The sequence below is a fragment of the Diabrotica virgifera genome, chromosome 9, assembly GCF_917563875.1.
Source record: "Diabrotica virgifera virgifera chromosome 9, PGI_DIABVI_V3a".
Lineage (NCBI taxonomy): Eukaryota > Metazoa > Arthropoda > Insecta > Coleoptera > Chrysomelidae > Diabrotica > Diabrotica virgifera.
In genome coordinates, this window is record NC_065451.1 from 51253412 (window position 1) to 51281362 (window position 27951).

Consider the following 27951-nt stretch of genomic DNA (forward strand, 5'->3'; position numbering starts at 1 on the left):
CAACTTGCTCAAGTTTGCTATTACATATTTACATATATAGAGTGTCCCAAAAGTCGATCGAATATTTCACGAAATAAACATCGTATCGAAAAACTGAAAAACAGTTGTTCAATAATTTTCAAAAATCTATGCAATGACAGCAAACCCGACCCCCCACTCCACCCACTGGAGGTGGGGTGGGAGGTAACTTTAAAATCTTAAATAGAAACTGCCAGCTTTTATTGCAGATTTGAATTGCTTACATAAAAGTAAGCAACTTTTATTCAAGATATTTTTTCGAATTGTGGATAGATGGCGCTATAATCGGAAAAAACGATTTATCGTGATAACATAAGTAAATTATAGAAACGACCAAAAAACACGTGTTTATTATTTTTCAAAAACACGACCCCTCACTCCCCACCCTGGATGTGGGGTGGGGGGTAACTCTAAAATCTTAAAAAGGAACCGGCATTTTTTATTGCAGTTTTGGATTCCACATGAAACAATAAGTAACATTTATTCGAAACATTTTTTAGAATTGTTGATAGATGGCGCTAATGAATCGTATTTTCCGATTATAGCGCCATCTATCAACAATTCTGAAAAATGTTTCGAAGAAATGTTACACCCCACCTCCAGGGGATGGGATGGATGATCATGTTTGGTGTTATTAGATAGTTTTTTGAAAAATATTAAACACAATTTTTTTTCATTTTGAAGTGCATTTCTCGGGATATTAGACCGTTTCTATAATTTACCAATGGTATCACGACAAATCATTTTATCCGACTATAGCGCCATCTCTTCACAATTCGAAAAAATATCTCCAATAAAAGTTGCTTACTTTTACGTAAGGAATGCAAATCTGCAATAAAAACTGGGGGTTTTTATTTAAGATTTTAAAGTTACCCCCCACCCCACCTCCAGGGGGTGGTGTTTGCTGTTATCCAATAGATTTTTAAAAATTATTGAAAACGTGTTTCCCAGTTTTTCGATCCGATGTTTATTTCGCGAAATATTCGAGCGTTCCACTACTTTTGGGACACTCTGTTGGTTTTGTATTCTGTCGTTTACGAAGTATTAAGAGTATTTTAGTTTTCCGTATATTCAGACCCAGTCAATTTACTGTGCATCGAAAAAATAAAAGTTGGAAATGTTATATCTAATAGCGTGAAAAAGTTGCTAGTGTTATTTTTCAGCATATTAGTATTTTTAATTTTTTTTCTAAGCGAATTTTCAATTATATTAAAAATCTGATTTTTATCAAAATTTCAATTTATATTATTTGGAATAAAATATGTGCTAACTCGATCTAAGATCAATTAAAGAAAACTTAAAATGTTGTCAATTACAAATTTAAACGATATTTAAAGTTTTATTTGTTTTTTCAGTCTCCCCAACCCCTTTGAAATATCCCGCTTCGTGAGTCCGTGCGTGTATTTTTCACTTCTGTTTGGTGCGATGCCTTACTTTGTAATTATTGTTGTTTGTAAATTAAAGATTTTTAAAATAGATAAACCAGGACCATGGGGAATAAAATCAAGATGTGCTGTGGACCTCCCCATTTTTGGGCAACCACCAAATATACCTGAAAATGTTTTACCGAAATACAAACAAGCGATGAAGTTTTGTGGTTGCAAGAGGATAAAAACTCAGCAAGAAAGAGCCAGAATGTTCTGGTATTGTCGAACAGGTTGCAATTAAATTGGGGACATATGGAAAAAGGCTTTAATTCCAATAATTTAATATACAAGAATTATTCAGCTTTTAAAAGCCTATCATGACAAATATATGAAACTTATGAAACCATTTAAGAACAGGCAAAACAGTGAATTTTACAAAAATAAAATTCAATGCTTTAAGAACAAAAGTAAAACTACACGTTTCGATCTTGTAGCATGCAAATGTGACACTAATTAATCGTCTTTGTAGCAAATCTCAAAAAGTTCCTCTGGATGAGCGCGAATTTTTATTAAATCAAAGAGGTCCCAGAAAAATGGTGATAAGCTCGATTGATAGGGAAAACAAAAACAAATATAATCAGAGAGAACAACGGTAAAAGGAGAAAGTTACCGACGCAAAGGCAAAACTTTAGCTCAAGTAAAAAACAATATTAAGTTTTATGGTCAATCGAACGTGGAAGAACACATAACACTTGTGCATGAGCCAGGGTGCAAATATTTCGGATATGGGTATCCGCTGTCTGGTATATCAGAAAGTATCAAATCCAGCTATTGCATGTAACGAAACAGTCGTAAATAATGGCGTTAAGGGTGATGTAATACGGCTGTTAGAAGAACATCTTAAAAACCGCTTCAGTAATTTGTATGTCTGCGACATTCAAATGATCAACCCCTTTGACATCAAAAGAAGTTTGCCAGTGACCAAATCAAAAAACCTGAGGGTCTTCAAACTTTTTCCTATAAAAATTTTGATTCAAACGACTACTTTGAGTTAATTAACTAACAAGAATATCACCTTACAGAACCACCTAGGGGAGAGTTGGATAAAACGGGATACCTGGCCTAGACACCCAACTAGAGCTGCTATCAATCGGACAACGACGAAAACTTGTTCTCAGTCGTCATTTAAACATTCTCAGTTCGTTTTACCTCGATGTCACTATTTTATGAAAAGTTGTTGTGTTTAGAATTGTTTGACTCTATTTTTTAGTTACTTGATCCTTTTAAGTGCGTTGTTTTCTACATTACATTGCCTACATATCTAAACGTATAATTCCGGTGACTATTATATTTAATTAAGCACTCATTAACGAATATTCTCATGTGTAGTATATCTAATTTTACTTTCACGTTTAGGCAGGCGCCATTTTTGTTTTGAAAAATGTCTGAGTTTAACAAAACGAGACACTTATAAGTTGGATAAAATGGGATACAGTTTTTTATGTCCCGTTTTATCCACCTAATTATTTGTTGGCCTATAATTTTTTTAAATAGCGATAAAGCGTGTTCTCATACTGCAGAATAGAACAACATATTTTTTGTGACTTTTGTTCTGATATACGTATCTAGTCCTAAATCAAAGGTCTTATTTCCCATTTTGCAATAAAACATAAAAAAGGCCTATTTTTAAGTTTCTGACTACTAAAGATATTGTTTCGTCAAAGGTAAATTTCGATTTGCAGCCTTATATCTACTTAAATATACTTTTTAGATAATTTTATGCAAAAAATTAAATATTGTGAACCTATCCCGTTTTATCCAACCGTGGTATGCTAAAACGGGATGTGCAGGACTTTAATAAATATTTTTTTTACTATTTTCCAGTCATTAAAAATAGCTAAAAATATGTTTTTTGTGTGCTTCAATAAATGTTATACCTATAAAAAATAATAATATGATAATTTCTTTAACATTTTTTCCGTAATAAAAATAAACAAGAATGGAATCCCGTTTTGTCCAACTCTCCCCTATATTCTCTAGATTTTCGAGTGACAATCTGCGAGATTTTATTAAGAATCCTAACTTAGACCCTTGTAACATTGAGATTGAGAAATATCACTGCCACAAACAATGTGTAAAACGATGTGTCAAGCTTGTGACACAAGCTTCTCTAGCAGTTTGTGGAGCGTATTCGAGGGATGGATTTATAAAAACTCGAATTTATTCCAGAAAACTATGAATCACTTTAATGCTAAATCGGAAGACATCTTCTAATAGAATGCTTTTACCATATTTTTTTGTAATATTTATATAACTAATTTTGTACTTTGCTTTATATTTATTTTGGTATTAAAAAACTTGGGTGACGTCAGGGAGACGGATAAGTTATTCTATTTTGTTATAAATACAATGTTTTAGTATACCTTTTCTTGAGTCAAATTTTTAATTGCCTTGTTAAACCAGAAAATATTTTCCAATTTAAAACGAATTAATTTATTCAAGTTCTATAAGGTATTACATTTCCCTTGCGAAAGAAATTCGCATATTAAGGTATTTTTTCTAATTTTTAGTTGCCGTGGGGGGCAGAAAATATTTTTTTATTTCAACGCAATTTTACTAAAATACTAAATAGTGTGTTAGGCAACTTTTGTGAGCTATTACATTTTCGTTTCGAAATAAAAATTTTTTTCGTCTGTTAATATTTTTTCAAAATTTTTAATTGTCTTGGGGGGGGGGGCAGAAGATATTTTCCAATTTCGAAAATTTTACCAAAATACTTGGGCAACTTTTGTGAGGTATTACTTCTCCATCGCAAAAAAAAATTTTTTTTCGCCGTTTTCGCCTACCAGACATGCTTCCTTAGAACTCTCAACGACACTATCAAGCACTGTTTGCAGATCTTCTTGAGTAGAAGCTAGGATTACTGTGCCGTCCTCATAGGTATCGCAAATTATTGATAACAATAATTATTTCTTCTTGTTTTTCAGAAAGTGCATTTCTGCAAAATTCTTTCATTGTAAACATTTCGGAGTAAACGTTGAAAAGCAGGGGCGACAAAAGGCGTCCCTGCCGTATACCGCTTTTAATATTACGAGACTGTGATTTTACATCGTCTACTAAAACTGATGTTGTTTGATTCAAATACAAATTTGCAATTATGCGAGCGTCACTGCCGTCCAAACCAATGTGTTTTAGAATTTCGATCAATATAGAGTGCTCAACCCGATCAAATGCCTTTTGGAAATCAATAAAAAACAGTATATGTCTACAGATATATCACGATATCTTTGAGGAAGTACGTTCGTTCATTCCAAACAATGCCTCTCTCGTTCCATCCCCGTTACGAAAACCAAACTGTATACTTAGGTATTCCTCGCTATTTTGACCACACGTGTCTCCCTCATACTGCTTATGAGGTTATTCTATTCTTTTTTCTAACTGTACATGCGTTTATACACTGTACGTTACATTGTCTTCTGATCTCTTCACTCATCTTTCGATCATCATCATTCTCTTTGCCTTATCCCTATGCGGGGTCGGCTTCCCTAATTGCATTTCTCCACACAATTATATCTTGGGCCATATCAATGGTAATCCCCTTTACCAACATGTTCTGACTTATCGTCTTCCCCTAGGTCTTCTTTGGTCTTCCTCTCCTACTCCTTCCAGGAATCTGCACTTCAGCTATTCTTCGTATTGGGTGACTAACGTCTCAACGTTGAACATGACCAAACTATCTTAACCTATGCTCTCTCATTTTGGCATCAATTGGTGCCACATCCAGACTTCCCCTAATATACTCATTTCTAATTTTATCCTTCTTTGTCACTCCACTCATCCATCTAAGCATTCTCATTTCCGCCACATGCATTCGTTGTTCCTCTTTCTTTTTCACCGCCCAACATTCAGTTCCGTACATCATAGCCGGTTTTATGGCTGTTTTATAAAAATTTCCCTTCAGCTTCATTGGAATTTTTCTGTCACACAACACAGCACTCGCTTCTTTCCACTTCATCCATCCAGCCCTAATTCTACTGCATGCATCTCCATCTATTTCTCCATTACTCTGTAATACCGATCCTAGGTACTTAAAACTATTGCTTTTCACACTCATTTCACCATCCAAAGATACCATTTTATTTTTAGTAACTCCATCTTTAAATGAACATTCCAAATACTCTGTTTTTGTCCTATTAAGTTTTAAACCTTTTTCCTCCAGAGCTTGTCTCCACTGTTCCAGTTCTTGTTCTAAGTCTCTTTCACTATTTCCCACTAACACTACACCATCAGAATACATTAGGCACCATGGAATGCTACCCTGTAGTTTCACTGTTATCTGGTCCAAAACTAATGAGAATAAACTAAAAGGGACGTTCCCTAGGTTGGCTGTATACCATATAGTTAAAAAACTCTAACAAGAAGTAAAACCACTTCTATGTAAATTGGTATATTTATTAAAACTTAAAAAATCCCAATGGATTGAATAAAATATGTCCAATTCAGAACGTTTTCAGACCTATCGGTCCATCATCAGTGAATCTACAATAAAATAAGTAATCCCACTATTAGAATTGAAAGATGGTTGAAATTTTTAAAAAGCTAAAAAAGTGTGGTTAGATTACTTACGTGCATACTTGCTAAATAGCCCCAGAACCAAACAATGGTTGAATTTAAAATTCAATTTATATTATTTAAAAATAATATTAATCAGGCTAAACGCCGATGTTAAAGGATATCGCCTATGGGAACATGGTGAAACCCTACCAAAACCTCAATCAACCATCTTAGGCCAACTTTGACTATAAAGTGTCACAAGTGTGTAAGGAACTGTTTGAAGTGACATTGACAGTAGAGAAAAAGGTAGTCGATTTTCAAAGTTAATTAACCAAAAGGTCATGACCCACAACAAATGATAAAAATTAATAGATTTAAAATGTTAGACATTTTCAGATATTAAAATCATTCAGTCACTACTACGCCATATCCAATGCTGTTGCTAATAAGGGCATGTCATCTCCAGCTTCATTTCTAGTTCCAAAACCTAATCCCCCATGTATTGTTTCATATCCTGTCTTGGCTTGGCCCACATGTGCATTGAAAGCACCTCCTATTATAACTTTCTCCTCTGCTGGAATATCACTCAGCACGTCTCCTAATTGGTCATAGAATGCTCTTCTTTCATTCTCACCCAGACCTGCTTGAGGAGCATATACACACAACATTCAATACCTCTTTATCAATTACTAATTTCACTGACATCATTCTATCACTCGTTCTTACAACTTCTACTACTACGTTATCTTTCATTTCACTATCAGCAATTATACCAACTCCATTTATAGTGTTAGTACTCCCTACATACCACAATTTGTATCCTTCACCTAGTTCTTTCGCCCTTTGTCCTTTCGACCTAATTTCTTGAATACAAGCAATTTGAACTATTCTTCGTTTGAGCGTATTCACTAACTCCAGACTCTTACCTGTAAGACTACCAAGATTCCAAGAATTCCAAAACCTTATCCTGATTTTTCTAATCTGTAATGGTGTTCCCTCCTAGATAGTCCTCACCCGCAGATCCGAACGGAGGCTCATTTTACTTCCGGAATATTTTACCTCAGGAGATGCCATCATTTCAGTATAAATTTTTATTGCGTTGGAGAAGGTCTTTTCATTATTATGGCATGTAAAGATTTTTTTTGGATATTTGGTGCCTGAATGCCTTTTCTATCAGCACCATACCCTGCCCTGCACGTTTAGCCAATACACCACCAACGCAACCAAAGTGCAGTATTACCCCACACCCGCCTGCATTTTTCTGTACAGGCCAGAATCCCTACTGTAAGGACTGCCCTATAAGCCAATGTATTGTTGCCCGTATCCCGCCACTAGGAGGCGCCCGTATCCCGCCACTAGGAGGCACGTACTTTATTCGGGATACTACTTCACTCCTTTTTCGATCTCTCAGCGTATTTCCTGTAATTCTTCTCAGCACTCTCTTCTCTGCCGTTTCTAGTAGTCTTTGCGTTGTGGATGTATCGTGTTTTGTTTCTGATGCATATGTAATTACACAGGTCTGCGACCAAAAAATTGTTTAAAATTTAATAAGTGATTTTCACATTGTTCTCAACACTGATGCAGTGAAAAATAGTGAAAAAATTCCATCACGTACAGTTGTTTCACAAAATGATTAATAAAGAGTTATTAGGAGAAACCAGCCATAAGTGATTTTCATACTGTTTTCAACGCTGATTTCGGGAAAAATAGTGAAAACATTCTATTAAAGACAGTTATTTCACAAAATGATATAATAAAGAGTAATTATTATGAGAAAGCAGCAGTATTTTGTACACTACTACGACCCTGGCACGACCGATCCCATTCCATTCTCACAATTTGAACTGAACGATTTAGTAAGAGATCTAGGCCTTTCTAAAGAATCGGCAGAAGATTTAGGATCTAGAATAAAAAATAAACATATGCTGGTTCCGGATACATCTTTTTCTTGACATCGATGTGCGGAAAGGGAATTTGTATCTTTTTTCTCCCAAGAAGATGATCTGGTGTTAAGCAAACTCTGCTACTCAGACCACAAATGTACACTATGTGGTGATTTAAAAGTGATTTCAATGCTGCTTGGTCAACAAAGTGGCTATATAAAGTTCCCTTGCTTTCTCTATGAAAGGGTCAGTAGGGACAGAAAGCAACACTACATAAAAAAGATTGGGCCTGAGCGAAAGCTTACAAGTAGGAGTTTAAAATGTTGAGAGGAAAAGCTTTGTGGATCCCAAAAAGGTCATATTTACACCACTTCACATTAAGTTAGGGCTGCTTAAACAATTTGTCAAGGCACTGAATAAAGAAGGGAGTGTTTCAGATATCTTTGTGGACAGTATCCTGGTTTATCCACGGCAAAACCAAAGGAAGAAATCTTTGTAGGACCGGACATTAGAAAACTATTGAGAGATCCCAACTTTGTGAACAAAAATGAAAAGGCGACTTGGACATCTTTTAAATTAGGTGTTACCGGTTTACTCGGTAACAAAATAGATCCAAACTACAAGACAATCGTCGCAGACATGATCGACAACTTTAAGAAGTTTGGCTGTAACATGAGCATTAAGCTTCACTTTCTCCACTCACATCTTTAGTACTTCAAGGCAAACCTTGGCGATGTCAGTGAAAAGCAGGGCGAAAGATTTCACCGAGACATTAAAGAAATGGAAAGAAGATACCAAGGAAAAGAAGATGGAACGCCAGCATGATAGCAGACTACTGCTGGATGAAGAAAAGAGATGATCCTCAACGAGTCTACAGCCGGAAAAGCAGTAAAAGAAGCTTCGACAGAAAGCGAAAGCGTTATTATAAGGACTTATGAGCTTAAAAATAAATGTAAGTGTAACGGCAATGTAGATTAGAACATGACTAATAAATAAAATAAATTTTATAACGTTGGAAAGAGGTGACAAATTACTTACATTTTGTTATTATACCCAAATATACCCCCTACTTTGTGAGAAATCCTGACGTGATAGACAAACATGATTTACATTTTTTAAATCAGCACTGAAAACTACATAAAAGTCAGTTATCAAATTTCAAACAACTTTAAAAAAATATATTTTTGCAGGCCTGTGTTATTGGTTTTACACTGGCATTATAAATTTTTGACTTCATCTCAGTGTTAATATGTCGGTTTCGCCATATAGTGTTATTAAGGCACCCTGCCAGTCTATTTGCTTTTTATTCTTGACTTTTCACTTCTTTCCCCAGGTCTCTGTAGCTGGACAGTGTAATTACAAGGTATTCTATTTCCATTACTGTTGCAACACTAACCCATTTGATCCCACGACATTTATTTTTTGATAATACAAAATTTTTTTGAATGAACTTGTTGAACCTGGGTTAAATAGCAAAAATTCGTTGTTATTTGACATAAAAAAATTGAATTTTTAGCAAAAAGTAGGTGTACTCATACGAGTACAATGGGCTGATCGGGAGTCAAAATATAAAAAATTGTATAAAAATGAAAATGTTTTATTTTCTTACAATATAGGTAGGTACATAGGTACTAGGGTATATCCTGTATTATAATCTAACTAGCATGAAATTGTACAAAACAATCACGTTTCAAACACAGAGTCACTTCACACTTTATACTATAAGTCCAACGCACTTTGGTGGCATAGGCTACATCGAATTTGTTTGTCTATTTTCTTTGGAAAATGACCACCTTCATCCATTTTTAGACTAATTGGTACAAATTCTGCTAGTCGCTTTTTAGAATAAGTAGATTTTTTATTGAAGGTATTTTTAAATTACTTAAAAACGGGTCCACGAAATTGCACTAGTCACCAATAATTGCTCTCTCGTGCATATAAATATATGGTATCCAGTAAAAAGTAAAATAGCCAGAAATATCTTTATCTCTTCCTGCGTTACATAAAGTGATGATTATTATTTTGTGCGGCATTATTTGGTTTTATTTTGACCCTGCAATAAATTTTCTTTTCTAATGGCAAGAGGAAGATTGTCTTCTTTGTCGTTGTCAGAGTCATCACCCATGTAATCTATTTCTTCGGGAATATCATTCGGAAAGTTTTGGGTCTGAATATCATCCTTATCTGTGTCCTCATTGTCAGTCTGATAGTCAACCTTAGGAGGAATAACTACCGCCGATACATCTTATAAGTGAAACTCGATATGTCATTTGAAGCTAAAGCGGGTGTTTTATGTTTTCCATAAATTCCGATGGAACTCATAGGCCGCAATTCTTGAAAATCAATTCCAATACAAATATTGAACATGAAAGAATAAAAACTAAATAAACATATTTGATCTCATACAAACCCACTGTACTCAAATGAGTACATGTCTATTTTGTAACATATTAAACAATATTAAAAAACTCTTAACAATATTAAAAAATTCTTACACTGTGTAAATAAACATTACCAGTACTTACCCTTCCAACAATAAAAGATAAAAAAATGATAAATAATATCAAAACCACAAAATAGCAACACTTCAATGATTCAACAAAAATATGGAGGTTAGCTTCTAATTACTGCCTCACAGGTTAGGAACAGGAGCGCCTCCGAGGGTATAATTTGTGAAAATCTATTACAACACTTCCTAATAGAATCGGATATATACATGGAGTACCACTCTTTTGCAAGATGTGTCACTACTAGGCCATTTTTGCTGCTGTACTCGGACGAGTACAGTGGGATCAAATGGGCTAACGTCATTAATTTCTATTTTACATCTGATTGGTTCTTTACTGACTACAATTGTTTTATAATTATTATAGTATGTCTACTACAATCGTAGTATGGTTGCTAACACTGGTTACAACATTTTGGTCTAGGCTAGGTTATAAAATGTATATGCATAAAAGATTAAAATATCTCTATGTATTAGAGAATAGGTCTGGATCCCGCGTATGAAAAAAAAGTTGATTAATAGCAAGCTGAAAATGTGTTAATAGCTTAAGGGTGGCTAGTCGGATAAACTTTGATATATGGGAACACTGGAACAGGGGCAGTTTTAATTGTGGAACAGGTTAAAAATTTGGAACGGTCAGACCACGAAAACGGCACATTTATTTTGTCCGACAGAATAGACTTAAATTCTCCGAACAGAGATTAAACTCTCATGAAAAAATCAGACTGCTATTTATCACCTGTCATAATTCCTGTCATTTGACATATTCTACATGTTCCACTCATTAAAACACCCATTTGGTGATAAATAGCAGTCTGATTTTTGCATGAGATTCTAATCTCTGTTCGGAGAGTTTAAGTCTGTTCTGTCGGACAAAATACATGTGCCGTTTTCGTGGTCTGACCGTTCCAAATTTTTAACCTGTTCCACAATTAAAACTTCCCCTGTTCCAGTGTTCCCATATATCAAAGTTTGTCTGAATAGACACCCTTAAGCTATTAACAAATTTTCAGCTTGCTATTAATCAACTTTTTTTTCATACGCGGGATCCAGACCTAGAAGTAATAATCTAACAATAATTTTTATAGTGTTACAGATACTAACTACACGATCACAATAACGCAAAAATCTTTATTAATACATTCTTTCACGGTTTTTGCTATAAATTTTAAAGAACCGCTTGGATTGACATGAAATTTGGCAAACGCATAGCTAACAGGTCAAAGAAAGAAAGTGATATTGTGCCGATGTGTGATTTTGCCCTGGGGGTGAGTATCATCCCCCCCCCTCGTGGGTGAAAAAATATATGTCCAAAATAAGTCCCGAAATGGATAAACTGACTAATTCTAAGAAACTTTTGTTCTATAAACTTTTTTCACATAGTCAATACTTTTCGAGTTATTTGCGAGTGAACTTGTTCATTTTTCAATAAAATAATCACGTTTTTAGACGGTTTTTCGCAATGAATTCAAAAAGTAAGTATTTTATCGAAAAAAATGTTCTGAGTAAAAATATAGCCTATAAAAAAGTAAAAAAAATGGTGTATGCACGAGGTCTCTACACCTATCAGAACCAGATTTATAGCTAATGAAAAATAGGTTCATGTTCACCAAATTCCAAATAGAATATTTCAACGTGAAATATACAAAAAATGAAGCACTTTTTGGAAAACTCATTACAACTTTTTAAAGTGTTTTAAAAAAGCTTTATTTCTGTTTTTATAAAAAAAGTTTCTAGCATCAAATGTAAGCAAGTTACGCTCAAAATAAAGTTGGTCCCTTTTGATTTGGAAAAAAAAATCGTAGGGATCACCCCCTAAGTAGCAACTTAACTGAAATTAATCGTTACCGCTTCACAAGTTCCTTTACTTTTATGTTTTTTTATACATGATCTGCAAGTTTTATTAATTCAAAGTGCTTATTTTTGAAAACAATTGGTTTTAACGTAAACTTTTTAAAAATTTTAATTTTGAAGGAAATGCTTTTTTTCAAAATAACTTAAAAATTGTTGCAGATAACAAAAAACTTAAATAATAAAAAAAGTCGGCCTAGTTTTTTTAAATCTTTTGTATTTTTTGTTTTTCTGTAAGACAAAAATTGGTTAAGATTTGATGTTTCTAAATTTGCATACACTCCTGATTGGTGAATCGTTCAAGCCCTTTTAACTACAGCCCTTTCAAAAATAAGGACTTTGAACCGATGAAACTTACAAATCATATAAACAATACATACACGAGTAAAGAAACTTGTGAAATGGAAACGATTAAGTTCATTTGAGATGCTAAGTAGGGAGGGGGTGATTTTCCTGATTTTTTTACCAAAGAAAAGGGACCAACTTTATTTTGAGTGTAACTTGTTTACTTTTGATGCTATAATTTTTTTTATAAAACACAAATAAAGCTTTTTTAAACGTTTTAAAAAGTTGTAATTGAGTTTTCCCCAAAAAGTGTTTAATTTTTTGGTTATATCACGTTAAAATAGTCGATTTGGAATTTGACGAATATGAACATATTTTCATTAGCTAGTTACTCTGTATTTGCTACGTATAGAGACCTAATATATACATGATCTTTTTTACTTGTTACAGGCTATATTTTTGCTAAGAATATTTTTTTCGACATACTTTTTGAGTTATTTGCGAAAAACTGTCTAAAAACGTGGTTATTTTGTTGAAAAATGAACATGTTCACTCGCAAATAACTCAAAAAGTATTGACTTGGTGAAAAAACTCTATAGAACAAAAGTTGCCTAGAATTAGTCAGTTTATCCATTTCTGGAATTATTTTGGACATATATTTTTTCACCTCCGAGAGGAGGTGAAACTCAACCCTAGGGCAAAGCACACATCGGCATAATATCACTTTTTTTCTTTGACTTATTAGCTATGTGTATGCCAAATTTCATGTCAATCCAAGCGGTTCTTTAAAATTTAGAGGTTTTGCAATATTTTACCGTTAAAGAACGTACTATATTTTTTAATCGTCGTTTTTTTTGACATATTGTAGCTTTATTTTTTAGCTCAATTTAATTATTTAGCTATCTTTTTAGCTGTCCATCCAAAACCCATTAAAACAGATGATCTTCATAGTAATACAAAGTATGTTATAAGAGTGGCACAAGTTTTTGGCATGTTCCCCTTGTGCAACATTCTCGATACACAAAATACATCTATCTCATTCAAATGGTTGTGCCCTTGGACTATCTATGCCATTTTTACTATTACAGCAACTAGTATATTTTGTATAGCCAGTTTTGTGAGAATGTGTATGAACGATTTTAAATTACATTTATTAGGTAAGAACAATTTGCTTTTTTTTTGTAAAAAAATTGTTAATTTTAAAGACATTAAAAATATAAAGATTTGAAGAATTGATGGGCTAAACGCAGAATTCCGGGTCACATTTGCAGTTTTCGTAGCAGGTTGTTTTTTTTCAAGGGCAGGTTGTTGGCCTTTAGCTTCTTAATTCTCCTTCTTGGAGTAGGTGAAGTTCTTGCCAGATGAATACTCCGGATCAAACTTAGTTCTCGTCGTTCTTCGCGGTATTTTTTACTTTTGGCAGGTGTTTCAATTTCCAGTGCTCACCGATGTCAGTGGTAGGCAGTTGGAGGAAGTACGGACACACAGAGAGAGAGAGAGAGAGAGAGAGAAAGAGAGAGAGAGAGAGAGAGAGAGAGAGAGAGAGAGAGAGAGAGAGAGAGAGAGAGAGCGTAATTATTACAAGTTCTTGGAAAGTGCAAAGTGACACGAGTTATGAATAACAAAGATTAAAACAATAATGTATATTGTTATATATATGCAGTACATGACGTCATCAGTGTTGCGTAATGACGTAATTAATGAGTTTTAATCGTTAACAATAGTTCTGGATCCCGCGTACCAAAAAAAGTTGATTAATAGCAAGCTCAAAATGTGTTAATAGGTTAACGGTGTCTAGTCGGACAAACTTTGATGTACGGGAACATTGGAACAGGGGAAGTTTTAATTGTGGAACAGTTTAAAAGTTTGGAATGTCAGATTACGAAAACGTCCCATGTATTTTGTCGGACAGAACATCCAATTGATTTGTTACCTTTTCATTGAACTCTCATGGAAAAATCAGACTGCTATTACTAACCAACATGATTCCTGTCATTTGACATGTTCTTCGTGTTCCACTCATTAACATGTCCAGTTGGTGATAAACACCAGTCTGATTTTTGCATGAGAGTTTAATGAAATGGTAACAAATAAATTAGAAATTCTGTCCGACAAAATACATGGAATGTTTTCGTAGTCTGTCGATTTTTAACCTGTTCCACAATTAAAACTTCGCCTGTTCCAGTGTTCCCATACATCAAAGTTTGTCCGACTAGACACCGTTAAGCTATAAACAAATTTTCAGCTTGCTATTAATCATCTTTTTTTTGGTACGCGGGATCCAGCTCTACAAGCGTAATGACGTAATTAACAATTTTTTTAAAATCAAAACCGAAGTCACGGGATACCTCATTTGAAAGGTCTCCTAATCATATTTGCAACGACACAATTAGGACTAAAAGTCGTAAGTAAAGTAAATTAATACAAAGGAACGACTTAATGTAGCACTTATTTAGCACTAAGTACACTTTTTCAAAACTAGTGCTACACCAGAAAACAAAGGAACATACCTATTGTATTCAGGTAAACTGCCGGACTTACTCTTACTCTGCTGATTAATTATTGTTAATACATTCAATTGTTATTATATTTAATAATTCATTATGTGTTTTAGATAGCTTCGTATTTTGTCTCAATACCAATTTTATTATAATTGCATTCTTTAAATTATCTATGTGTTGGCCGAAGCTCTTGCGACATTTTTGTAAAACTGAAAATTCAATCAGGAAGTATGGCTACTACATAAATTGTCACAAGAGATTTATTATTATACTAACAGTTGCAGTTGGTACCGTAATGTGTAAGTATACATATTATTAAAAAGTGTTTTACTCCAAACATTTTTGATACTTCTGCTTATGTACCTATATAGTGGAGAGCTAGCGAGCGGTGCGGGCAGCGTGAGACCAAATGGGGAGAGACCAAAGGTAGTTTCGTTTACAATGTGAGATTAATAAATTTACACTACCAGATTTTCTCAATCCAGACGGCAACATTTTGAATATTTATGTTAATCTTTCATAGGACATATGAAAGAATCAACAAAGGTAATACAAAAAGTTGAAAAAAGAAGAGAAGCAGAAATAGGACCCTAGCATAGGCCAGTCGTAGTAGAATGTATACTAACAGTAGGCATACATTAAGATAAAAGTGAGTACAGAAAAATAGCAATATACAAACTAAAAAAGAGATAAATACAAGAAAAATACCAACACGAAACAAAAGAATAGTTTTTTCAAAATATCCAAAAGAACAATAACCGATAAGGCGGAAGAAGTATGCGGAATAAGAAAAAGTAACAAACATGTTAGAGGGCAGAAGGGAATGTCAAAGTCGAAACATTAATAAAGGAAAAGAAAATACAACTGCAACAAAGAAAAAAGAACTGCTACTCTGGGCTAATTAGCAAAATACAAGGAAAAGTTATTTACCAGCAATTTTATTGCTGGAATCGAATCTTATTATTGTATGTATTAATAATATAGATATGCAAAGTCCGCAGATAGTGTGCTACTTTTTTTACAAACAAAATGGCGCCCGAAAATCGTGTCTTTTCAATTTTTGCTCTATAACTCCAAAGATTTTAACTTTAGACCAAAAACACCCAAATAAAAATTCACCGCAATTAAATTCTGCATAGAGACGTGTTTTTTTCGATTTACTTCGACGAAAACTTTCTCCGGAAAAAGCGGGTTTTTCCAACAAAATCTTTAATTTTCAACTAAACTTTTAGATAAGTAGTTGTTAATCAATAATTAAATAACTTGGTAACGTAAAAGCCCTTTTCGCATATATTACAATTACAGAAGTCTATGGAAATTGAGTTAACAGTTTAGCAACAATTAAAATGTTAATTAAAAATTTACGGTCGCTATAATAACGACAATAATTATGATGCATAAGAATAACTATGATTTTTTCATAAAAATGCACTATACCTATCTAATGTACTTTACAGAATTGAAATTGGACTATTTAAGCGGCCTCAGGAATATTTTAAAATTATAAACAATTTTTTGGTTTATAAACAAATAGAATATCTCGGGAAATATTAAACTAAATTAAATTGCGAAAACGGTATTCGAGAGACAATGGCAGGACCCTTCTTTTAAAGAAAAAAAGTTTAATTATGACGAGTGGTTCCTAAGATACAACCGGTCAAACTTGACCGGAATTTACGGCAAAGATATAAACAATAGGATCATAATTTTCAAACCATCACCTTTTTATTTTTGTCCTCTTTCTCCACACCAATTTTCATATCTTTAAAATCCTCATAACATATATTATTATAATAAAAACTATCGATAATACGTGTGAAAATTGCCAAAAATAGCAAAATTCCAATCAAAAATTAGATTGGACAAAATGTAACCCTCAAAGTTCAAAATCGGTATACGTTAACAAAATGCATTTTCTCGGCTTTCCATGGAGCAATTTCCTTCCTTATTTTTTGTTCCCTAATAACTCGAGTAGAGCCATCGAACTAACGCATTATTAAATGTCAAACTTGCTTTTGTTTTGCTATAATAGATTATTTTTTTATAAGAACAGAAAATTACATATTTTTTCCAGTTGTAGGCTTTTTTTTTTAGATAAACTTACTACAAGTGTACCTTTTAAAGTTAAAAACATAAATATTCTCATTTGAAAGCTGTATAATTATTTAAACAATTTTTATTTAAACAAATTAAAATATTGTGTTATAATAAATAATTTAATTTATTATAACAAAACAAAAGCAAGTTTGACATTTAATAATGCGTCAGTTCGATGGCTCTACTCGAGTTACTTGGGAACAAAAAAAGAATGAAGGAAATTGCTCTATGGGAAGCCGAGAAAATGCATTTTTTTAACGTATACCGATTTTGAACTTTGAGGGTTACATTTTCTCCAACCTAATTTTTGATTGGAATTTTGCTATTTTTGGCAATTTTCACACGTATTATCGATAGTTTTTATTATAATAATATACGTTATGAGGATTTTAAAGATATGAAATTTGGTGTGGAGAAAGAGGACAAAAATAAAAAGGTGACGGTTTAAAAATTATGAGCTTATTGTTTTTATCTTTGCCGTAAATTTCGGTCAACTTTGACCGGTTGTATCTCAGGAACCACTCGTCATAATTAAACTTTTTTTCTTTTTATAAGAAGCGTCCTGCCGCTGTCTTTCGAATACCGTTTTCACAATTTAATTTAGTTTAATATTTCCCGAGATATTCTATTTGTTTATAAGCCAAAAAATTGTTTATAATTTTAAAATATTCCTGAGGCCGCTTAAATAGTCCAATTTCAATTCTGTAAAATACATTAGATAGGTATAGTGTCTTTTTATGAAAAAATCGTAGTTTCGTAGTTATTATTATGCATCATAATTATTGTCGTTATTATAGCGACCGTAAATTTTTAATTAACATTTCAATTGTTGCTAAACTGTTCATTCAATTTCCATCGACTTTTGGAATTATATTATATATGGAAAGGGCTTTTACGTTACCAAGTTATTTAATTATTGATTAACAACTACTTATCTAAAAGTTTAGTTGACAATTAAAGATTTTGTTGGAAAAACCCGCTTTTTCCGGGGAAAGTTTTCGTCGAAGTAAATCGGAAAAAACACGTCTCTATGCAGAATTTAATTGTGGTGAATTTTTATTGGTCTAAAGATAAAATCTTTTTTATAGTGTTTTTGGTCTAAAGATAAAATCTTTGGAGTTATAGAGCAAATATTGAAAAAACACGATTTTCAGGCGCCATTTTGTTTATAAAAAAAGTAGCACACTATCTGCGGACTTTGCATATCTATATTATTAATATATACAATCATAAGATTAGATTCCAGCAATAAAATTGCTGGTAAATAACTTTTCCCAAAAATGGCCTATTCTCCGATAATCAGCCCAGACTATGCCTGGAAGAAAATACAACCAAACATTTACAGAAAGCGTTAAGAAGGAATATAAATATTACAAAGAGAAACATATGAAAAATGGCAGTGAAAATGGCAAAAAGAGAAAGCTGGGAACAATTGGGAGCTACATACATAGTTGGAACGAAGGACATAAAATAAATAATACACAATTCGGGACTCACATTAAGAGGCTAACAGGCAACAAAACAAAAGAAACAAGAGCAATAAAAGACAAAAACAGTAAACTAAAATCGGAGAAAATTGGGGGGGGGGGGGGCGAACTGGCAGAAGAATATTTAGAGGAAGACGAAGTAGTGGAAAGCTTATGGGAGATGACAAGAGAGGAAATGGATGAAGCCATAAATGGAATCAAAACAGGGAAAGCATGTGAAGAGCACGAAATTGCGCTAAGAAAAGAAGTGATAAAGTATCTAGGTGGAAAGGGAAAGAAGTGGCTGTTGATAATTTGCAAAGAAGCTTGGAAGAATCAAAAGATGTCCGAGGAATGGGAAAATAATATAATCGTACCAATACATAAAAAAGGGGAAGAAACCCAATGGGATAACTACAGAGCAATATGTCTAGCCCAAGTCTATAAACCATGTACCTACATTGATAACAAAGAAAAGACTCAGGGAGTACGTTGAACAATGAAAAATGATTTCATATACATATTAATATAATAAAAAGAAAAATATGAGGAGAAAAACTTTGACTATACTTGACCTTTATTTACTTAAAGGCAGCTTTTGATTTGATCGACAGGAAAAAATATGAGAATGTCGAGAACAATAATTAGAAGTATGTACCTAAAAAATTAATCAACATCATAGAAAGTACATACTGTAACGTAAATAATATTCGAAAATATTACCTCAATCATCTAAGATAGCCATCACCACACCCTTAGCTTAGCTCAGTCACTCAGGTGTGTGTTCGTCTTGTCCTAATCTTAGAAATGAACTATGAAAGTTTGTAATGAAAGCAAACAAAACAGTATTTTTAACTAATCATGTTTATTGTTCATAAAGATACAATAAAAATGTGACTTAGTAAATTGCATTAACAAATGTATTCAAATCCTTGCCAAAAACTAACAATTCTGGATTATACTTATGGCTTTTGGTAGCTGGTATTTGATGGTAACTTCTTGATGTTGAATGGTACTGCTGTGGACTTCTCTTGACCTGGGCAGATGTTGAGGTGAGGCCCTAGGTCAGTGCAGCGAAAGATGTTGAGGATGCAGCCTATAAACCGGGAGATATTAACAGAAGTTCAACCACGATTTTCTAAGTCCTGCCCTTTGCAATACTGGAAGGTTAGAGAAGGTACTTACAATTTGTGGAAAAATCCACGGGTTTCCTGTGACATTTTCCTGTAAAAATTAGATTTTCCATGAAAAAAAATTGGGAGTTGCGATGAATTTTAAAGTCCTGCCATATCCATAGTAACAGGACACTATCTATTTTATGAAGAAAATTTTTTGGGCAGGACGGTTGCAAAAGGACTAAGGGAGTATACAGATATACAAACATGTAATGAAAATAATGAAATTTTCATAATTTTTTAAGTCCTGCCAACTTAATAAATTAATCATATTTATTTCAAAATGACCAAAAAAAAATGTTGGCATGACGTCACCTAATGTTTAACTGCACTTGTTTCTTGGAAAATTCTGTATACAATTTTCACTCTGGTTCCGTGATTTTCTAAGTCATAAAATAAATTTTGTTATAAAATAAATAATTTCAGTAGATATTATTCAAAATGGCAGGATGTTTAGTTACACCTTTTTTACTATATATAGTTAAAAAATTTGTAAGAAAATTTGTGGAAAACTACACGATTTTCTAAGTCATGCCATTTCGCACATATCTCAAGAAGGTTAATATAAATATATTTTCAAAGAGGCAGGATGGTTGTATAGTTATTTCGTATAGAAAAATTAAATTGTGTGTCTGTAAAATTATTTCAGGGTGTTATACAAACATATTCATATCACCACAATTTTCTGAGTCATGCCATGTCGAGTATGCTTAAAAAACACTAATCTAAAACCGTTTACAACTTGGCAGGATAACCGCAAAGATGAATAATACAAAAAATTAATTTGTGTATCATTAAAACAATCGTATACTATTAAATATTATTTTCCTGAATAATGTCTCGGAATTTTTACACACTTTTCAAATCTAATAGCAACTGTAACATCTTTATTTTAAGTGATTAGATCATATTTTTATCTAAGTAAACGCAATAAAAGTAAATAAAATTTTTTTACAATTTATTGGTTATAGTAGGGAATTTACCTACCCATTATATTATACAGGGTGTCCAGAAGCTCTCATAACAAACGAAAACCGGAGATTCCTCAGATAATTTTAAGAAAATTTAACTCAATTCACCTAGTTCAAAAATGCTTCCGTGGAAAGCTAAAGCTCTTTAAAGATGGCGTCTTGTAATTCATCATCGTCATAATTCAACCCGGATCTATCCAATGCTGGATATAGGTCTTCCTCAGTCTTCTCCATGCATTTCTGTCCTGTGCTGTCTGCATCAAGTTTCTGTCGATCTGTTTGATGTCATCAGACCATCTGGTTGGCGGACGACCTCTACTTCGATATGCTTCGTCTAGAAGAAGCTATCGAAGTCTTGTAATTAGTTTCTTTAAAATAGCTGCAGAACGCTTTTATTTGGAAAAACGAAAACTAGTACACTTATTTATCTTCCAGAGGTCAATTGTCAAATGTCAATTATCAATTGTTAATTTTTAGTACCGGTCATAGGGGTCCGTTTTGGGTACGGAAACGGATATTTTATCGAATAACTTTTCTGTCTAACTTTTAAGCATTTCTGACATTGGATTATTAAATTCTGGGATAGTTTTGTACTAAAAGGTACTTTTGCTTTAACTCAGAAGAATACGCAGTGTTCTAGAAAAATCGACTTGAAAAATTTTTCGTTTTTTGGTTTTTTGAGTTTAAAAGAATTTAGAAAAATTCTATTTAGGAAAACGAAAACTGCTACGTTTATTTCTCTTCCAGAGATCAATCGATTTTATCAATTGTGAATTTCTAGTACTGGTCATAGGCATCCGTCTTGGGTAGATCAACGGATATTTTATCTCCTAACTTATTGGTCTTTAAATTTTTAGACATTTTTGAGACTAGAGTATTAAATTATGAGGTATTCTAGTACTAAAAGTTACTCTTGCTTTAAGTCGGCAAATACACCGTTTTTTTTATTTTTTTTAAATTTTTTTCAAATTCAAATAAAAGGTGTACAATATAAAAATGGGTGGAAATTTCATTTTAGTGCATAACATGCATCCAAAAGTGCATAAACCTGTCAAAATCAGTGTATTAATGGCAAAATTTTGTTATTTTAGAGGTTTATGGAGTTACGAATACGCAAGCAGAACCGACCTCCGAATCACCCAGTGCCCAGAGTTGCTGCTAAGGCACGTCATCTGGAGTTTCGTGGGATATCGGCAATAAATTAAAGAAAACAGATTATTCGAGGGTTTTTGGGATGGCCGAACACGAATATGACATTACAACCGACCCTCGACTGATCTCGAATTTAGAGAGTTTTTGGAGGTCGATTCTTATGGCGTATTCATGTTCAGCAACCACAAAACTCCTCGAGTAATCTACTTGCATCACTTTAGTGTCTGAAAGCCTCGAAATTTAAGAATATGGCGTGTATATTAGTCACCCCGAGCACTAGGTAAAGATCTGTTCTAATGTGACATTCTTGTTCAGAAACCCCAAATCCACCTGAGTAATTTGTCTGTATCAATTTACTGCCGAAATTAATATATAAATATGGTACAGAAAATGCTTAACAAATAAAAAGTTACCATAAAATACCATTTTATTATAATACTAAAATACAGCGTGTCCCATTTAAGAAAACTCAGAAAATACTCATTCCGAGTTTCAACCAACCCCGTATACTAAAATTAAACATTTTGGTATACTATTAATAACTGACAATAGTAGACTATATCAAAATCGTTTAAACATAAATTAATAGAAGTTTGGATATCAAATCACTAACAATAGGTATAGGGTGTGAATGTTCCTACAAAATTAACAGAAAAACGTAATTATATTTTAAACTACCTAGTATAATATTTCAAAACACTATATTTTATTAAAGAGAACATCGAGTAGAATCCAAGAATGTAAAAATATACAGGGTATTCCATTTAAACAACAAATATTTGTGTCACCCTGTGAAAACGGGTAGCCCTGTATATTAGAAAATACTGTTAAATCATAGTCCTATCTGTGGCCCATGTTTTACCTAAATAACTTTTTTCGTATATCTTACGACAAACGAGTAATTGGACTTTGTCTCACTAATGACCCACCCTGTATACAAAATAACCATAAAACCATCCTGCCTCTTTATAAATAGACTTATATTAAGATTCTTGAAACATGTGCAAAATGGCATGACTCAGAAAATAGTTGACTTTTTCACGAATTTTCTTACAAATCTAGGACTCCTGCTGTCTTACAAGAACCGTTTAACCTTCCTGCCGAGTACCGAAAAGGAATTGATTATATTTGAGTATTATAACTTTTTAAAGGCAGGACTAAGAAAATCACGGAATCAGGATGAAAATTTTCCGCAGAATTTTCCAAGGGACAAGTATACTTAAACATTAGGAGACGTCATGCCAATATTTTTTTGGTCATTTTGAAATAAATATGTTTAGTTTATTTAGTTGGCAGGACCTAAAAAATCATGAAAATTTCATTATTTTCCTTACATGTTTGTATACATATATACTCCGTTACCCCGTTTGCAACCCTCCTGCCCAAAAAAATTTCTTCATAAAATCGATAGTATCCTGTCTATCTACGGATATGGCAGGACTTAGAAATTCATCGCAGAACCCTATTTTTATTTTTTTGGAAAATCTAATTTTTACAGGAAAATGTGACAGGAAATTTGTGGATATTTCCACAGATTGTAAGTACATCGTCTACCCTTCCAGTATTGCAAATGGCAGGACTTAGAAAATCGTGGCTGAACTTCTGTATAATATCTCCCAGTCTACTAGATTTCATGGTCCCATTGTTGTCAGCCTTACTGTCATCGCCGGCGATAGGCTTTTTGAAGCTCCCAGAGGGAGGACGGTGATCTTATCCAAAAAACCCAAGAGAAGATTTGATTTGGAATAAAAATGATTTAATTTTGAAGCTTCTTTGCCTTTTATGACATTTCCACCACCATTTTGAGAATAAAATATGGGGGTTGTCGCTGCCATTAAAACGACATGACAACGAACCTTGGACACAGAATAACTAACCATATAGAAGCGAATATTACTGTCATTTCCATTGATTTTGTGGTGACCGAAATATTTGACCTTGTGCACCAGTTACAGAATAGAACTTGATGTTCTAAGGAATAGACCATTCCAAATGATGTGATATTTTTGACAAGTAGTTATTAATTAAATATGAAATATAAAATTTAACTATAAAATATAAATAAACTATAAAATAAAACATATATAAATATAAAATTTATCTTAACAACTGTCGCTGTCAGTCGCAAAAGTGAGGTTGCACCAGTTACGTGACGCATGAGCATGAAATTTATGTTAACGTTTTCGGCCTGAGTTTCGCTTCTGTATGGTTAGTTATTCTGTGCCTTGGACGAAATTTGAAATAACGAACATGGAACACAAGAGATGATACAATGTAAATATAGTTGCCTATAGAACGGGCGCCAAACTAGTTTTTAACCAAAAAGCAAGTTAAAACGAATAGAAGAAAATAATTACTAATGAAATATTAAAGAAAATAAAATAAAATAATTATTTAAAAATAAAATATCAAAGATGTGACGTTTGTAACGTTACACACTCCTCTCACCCATCAGAAAAATTTTGAACACAAGTGAGAAATTTTTCTCAAAGAAAACAGGAATGTTACAATACAAGACAGTCAGAGAAGTACAAATGGGAGGTCAAAGGTCCAATAAATTCAAAATAAATAAAGGAATAAAAGAGAGATATTGCTTTTTACACCAGGGAAATAAGGCAAAAATATACCATGTTCGGGACACTTGAGCAGCCAGGTTGCAAATGGGTTTTGTGGCTACTATATACCTAATACATTATAAATACAAAAATGCCCGTCACAGTTTGGACGAGAAATTTAGTTATTATGAGCCAAGGTTTAAAATAGCGTTTTTTGAATTTTGGTCCGATTATTTGTTGCTTCGGATATTGCAAAATAAAACTAAAATTTCGAAAATAAAAAATTTGCTATAATTTTTGCAAAACTAAATTTAGGACTTTCATTTTGTATGAAAAGTTGAGTCAAAAAGTCCATACAATTCACAAAAAATTTTAAGACGATGCGTCAATTAGTTTAAATTTTATTCAATTTGTTTATCCCAAAAAGCTTTTTTTCGCAATGTTATTGTTCAGAAAATAATAATGATGCAGCAATTCTGTGAAAACAACATGAAAGAAGAATAGTCATATTTTCAACGCATTTATAAAAATCATTAAAAAGTCATTTTTATCACTCAGAAAACATTTTACTAAAATAGAGTCATTTTTGGCTTATAAACAATTTGAAAAACTTTGTTTATATTGACTTTAGGCTAAAACTACAATAGAATTTGAAAAGCTGGTATTTTTATACGAATTTTCAAAGAAAACCTTTTTGCCTAGGTCAAGGCCTACGGCCAAAGTTAGCCACTTTTTTTATTTAATGGACGGCTACTTTGTTTATAACAATTAAGCAACCTAACTAGAGCCATTTTAAAGTTGAAGATATATAGGTTGTGTGTAAAAGTTTGAGTAAACTTTGAACCTCAACAGAGTGGTTAATAAAGCTTTAATAATGGCGTTCGAATAGAATTAATTCGTGGTCGGTGGAGGGGAATTACTAAAATACGTGCACTCAAAAAATGAAACTGATTCTGCAAACATATGCTGCGATTAATATCGCTGGAACTTGTTGATGGATTTTGATCACAATTTTTTAATTTCTATGTAGTCGTAGTCTTATAGAGTACTTTATGTACACACAACCCCACCGAACATTACAAAATGTTAGGGGGAACTCCCCTTATCACTCAGGGATATGAAAAATAGATTACGACCGATTCTAAGACCTACCAAATATACATATATAATTTCATAAAAATCGGTAAAGTTGACTCGGAGGAGTATGGAAACTAACACTGTGACAGGAGAATTTTATAGATGTAAATATATAGATGGTTATTAACAAATAGGGGTTGGTGATAGAAGAGTGAAAATTAAGGGTTGTATGTATTTTTTAATTCTACATCATACAAAATTAAGGTAGATAATTTTGTCCAAAAAAATAAAAAAAAATTCAGGGGGGCAACCCCCCTTATGATTTATAGGTATAAAAAATAGATTAAAACCTCTTCAACGTCCTACAGATAAACGTGTAAAATTTTATAAAAATCGGCCAAGCCGTTTCGGAGTAGTATGGTAACTAACACTGTTACAGGAGAATTTGATGTATATAGACCTGCGAATTAAAAAAAAGTGGCTAACTTTGAACCTAGTTAACCTAGGCAAAAAGTTTTTTTTTTGAAAATTCGTATAAAAATACCAGCTTTTGAAACACTAAAGTAGATTTACTCTATAGTCAATATTAACAAAGTTATTCAAATTGTTTAGAAGCCAAAAATGACTCTATTTTACTAAACTTTTTTCGCAGTGATAAAAACGACTTTTTAAAGATTTTTTCAATACTTTAAAAATATAACTATTATTTTTGCCTGTGGTTTCCACAGAATTGCTTGTGATTATTATTTTCTGAACAATAACATTGCGAAAAAAAAGCTCTTTGCGATAAACAAATTGAATAAAATTTAAACTAATTAACGAATCATTTTAAAATTTTGTGTGCATTATATGGAATGTTTGACTCAACTTTTCGTGCAATATGAAAGTCTTAAGGCCATTTCCGCAAAAGTTATAGCACATTTTTCATTTTTGAAATTTTAGTCTTATTTTGCACTTTCCGAAACAAAAAAGGATCGGACCAAAATTCAAAATGTGCCATTTTAAACCTTGGCTCATCTACAAAAAGAAAAATATTATAAATGGGATATTTAATTAACCTATTTTTACCTGTAGCGATTTAAACGAAAAAACTGCCATTTTTGACCCTTATTTGTTAATAACTAAGTTTCTCGTCCGAACTGTGACGGGCATTTTTGTATTTATAATGTATATAGTACCCAAAAAGTACTTATAGGTATATATAGTACTTATAGGTATATAGTACCCAAAAACTCCATTTGCAACCTGGCTGCTCAAGTGTCCCAACAAAAACCTTATTTCTCTGGACTATTTCGTCATAATAATAGACAGGATTATAAAGAACCTCAAAGCTAAAGTAGAAAACCTAAATATAATAATTGGATACAGGAACTTGCAAAGAGTAAAATTACAGTTTACTTGTTTTAACAGTAAAGTTTACTTACTCTACGTAGATGATATTGTATTGGTAGCGATCAATAAAAATAAAATGCAAAGGCTGGTTAATTTTTGGACTGAAAAAATTTTCTTATCAATTGGCGATTATATTCAATATTGGCGATCATTCTGGCTATACTTATTTTATTAACTGATGCTTTAAATATAATTAGTTGTTGTTGAAGAAATACCTACCATAAATGAATATGGAGGTGAATATAAATAAAACAAAAATGATGATAGTTAATCAAAAGGAAGACCAAAACAATAAGAAGATTAAATACATTAAACAATATCAACGTACGAATATCTGGGTAGCATTGTGACGGAGTAAAAAAAAGGGGAAATAAATCTACACGATCATACTACACAATTAATACAACAATACTAGGACACAAAAACGAAAACTGGACAATTCAGAAAAAACATAAATGTGTGGAAAACAAAATGGGACAGGATAAGAAATGAAGATAACAGATAAACGACAAAGCAGAAACCTATTGGTGAGTACATCAAACAGAAGGAAATGTTGTGGTTCGGACATATTAATAGAATGAAACCAGAAAAAATTACAATGCAAATATTAGAATTGGGAAGTAGAAGGAAACGGAGAAGAGAAAGACCGGGAAAGAAATGTATATATCAGATCAAAGAATTGGGAAAAAATAAAGAAAAAACTATTGAATAGTTAAAGATGATGACCCAAAAATAGTAATACATCGAAAATGGGTAAAGGAAGAAAATGAATCCTAATGCGATACCTAATAGGGACAAAAGGTTATGAGAAATGAAGAAATTTTAATCTTTCATGTGCGCAATAGCTTTATATGTGTCCAAATTCTACCAATAAAAGAAAGTGAAAAACTTAAACCTCAAATTGAACACATTGTTATGTTTAGAATATTAGAATAATTAGACCAGGATCCCGAGTATCAAAAAAAGTTGATTTTTTTTATTTTTTTTTTATTTAAATTTATGTGTCTCGGCTGCAATGGCCATTGACACAAATAATATTGGTAATACAATAGTTAATTACAATGAGAACTTAAAACTAATTGTTATAACAGTTAATTTCTA

At 32.7% G+C, this 27951-nt stretch overlaps 1 protein-coding gene across 1 annotated transcript in view; it reads left to right on the top strand.

Moving 5' to 3' along the window:
- Positions 1-8677: 8677 nt before the first annotated feature.
- The window catches only part of LOC114332455 (uncharacterized), a 31517-nt gene continuing 12243 nt past the window's right edge, over positions 8678-27951 (top strand). The window contains exons 1-2 of the mRNA XM_050660116.1: positions 8678-8774; positions 15079-15264. Coding sequence (XP_050516073.1) covers positions 8678-8774; positions 15079-15264 — 283 coding nt within the window. The remainder of the gene's footprint in view (positions 8775-15078; positions 15265-27951) is intronic.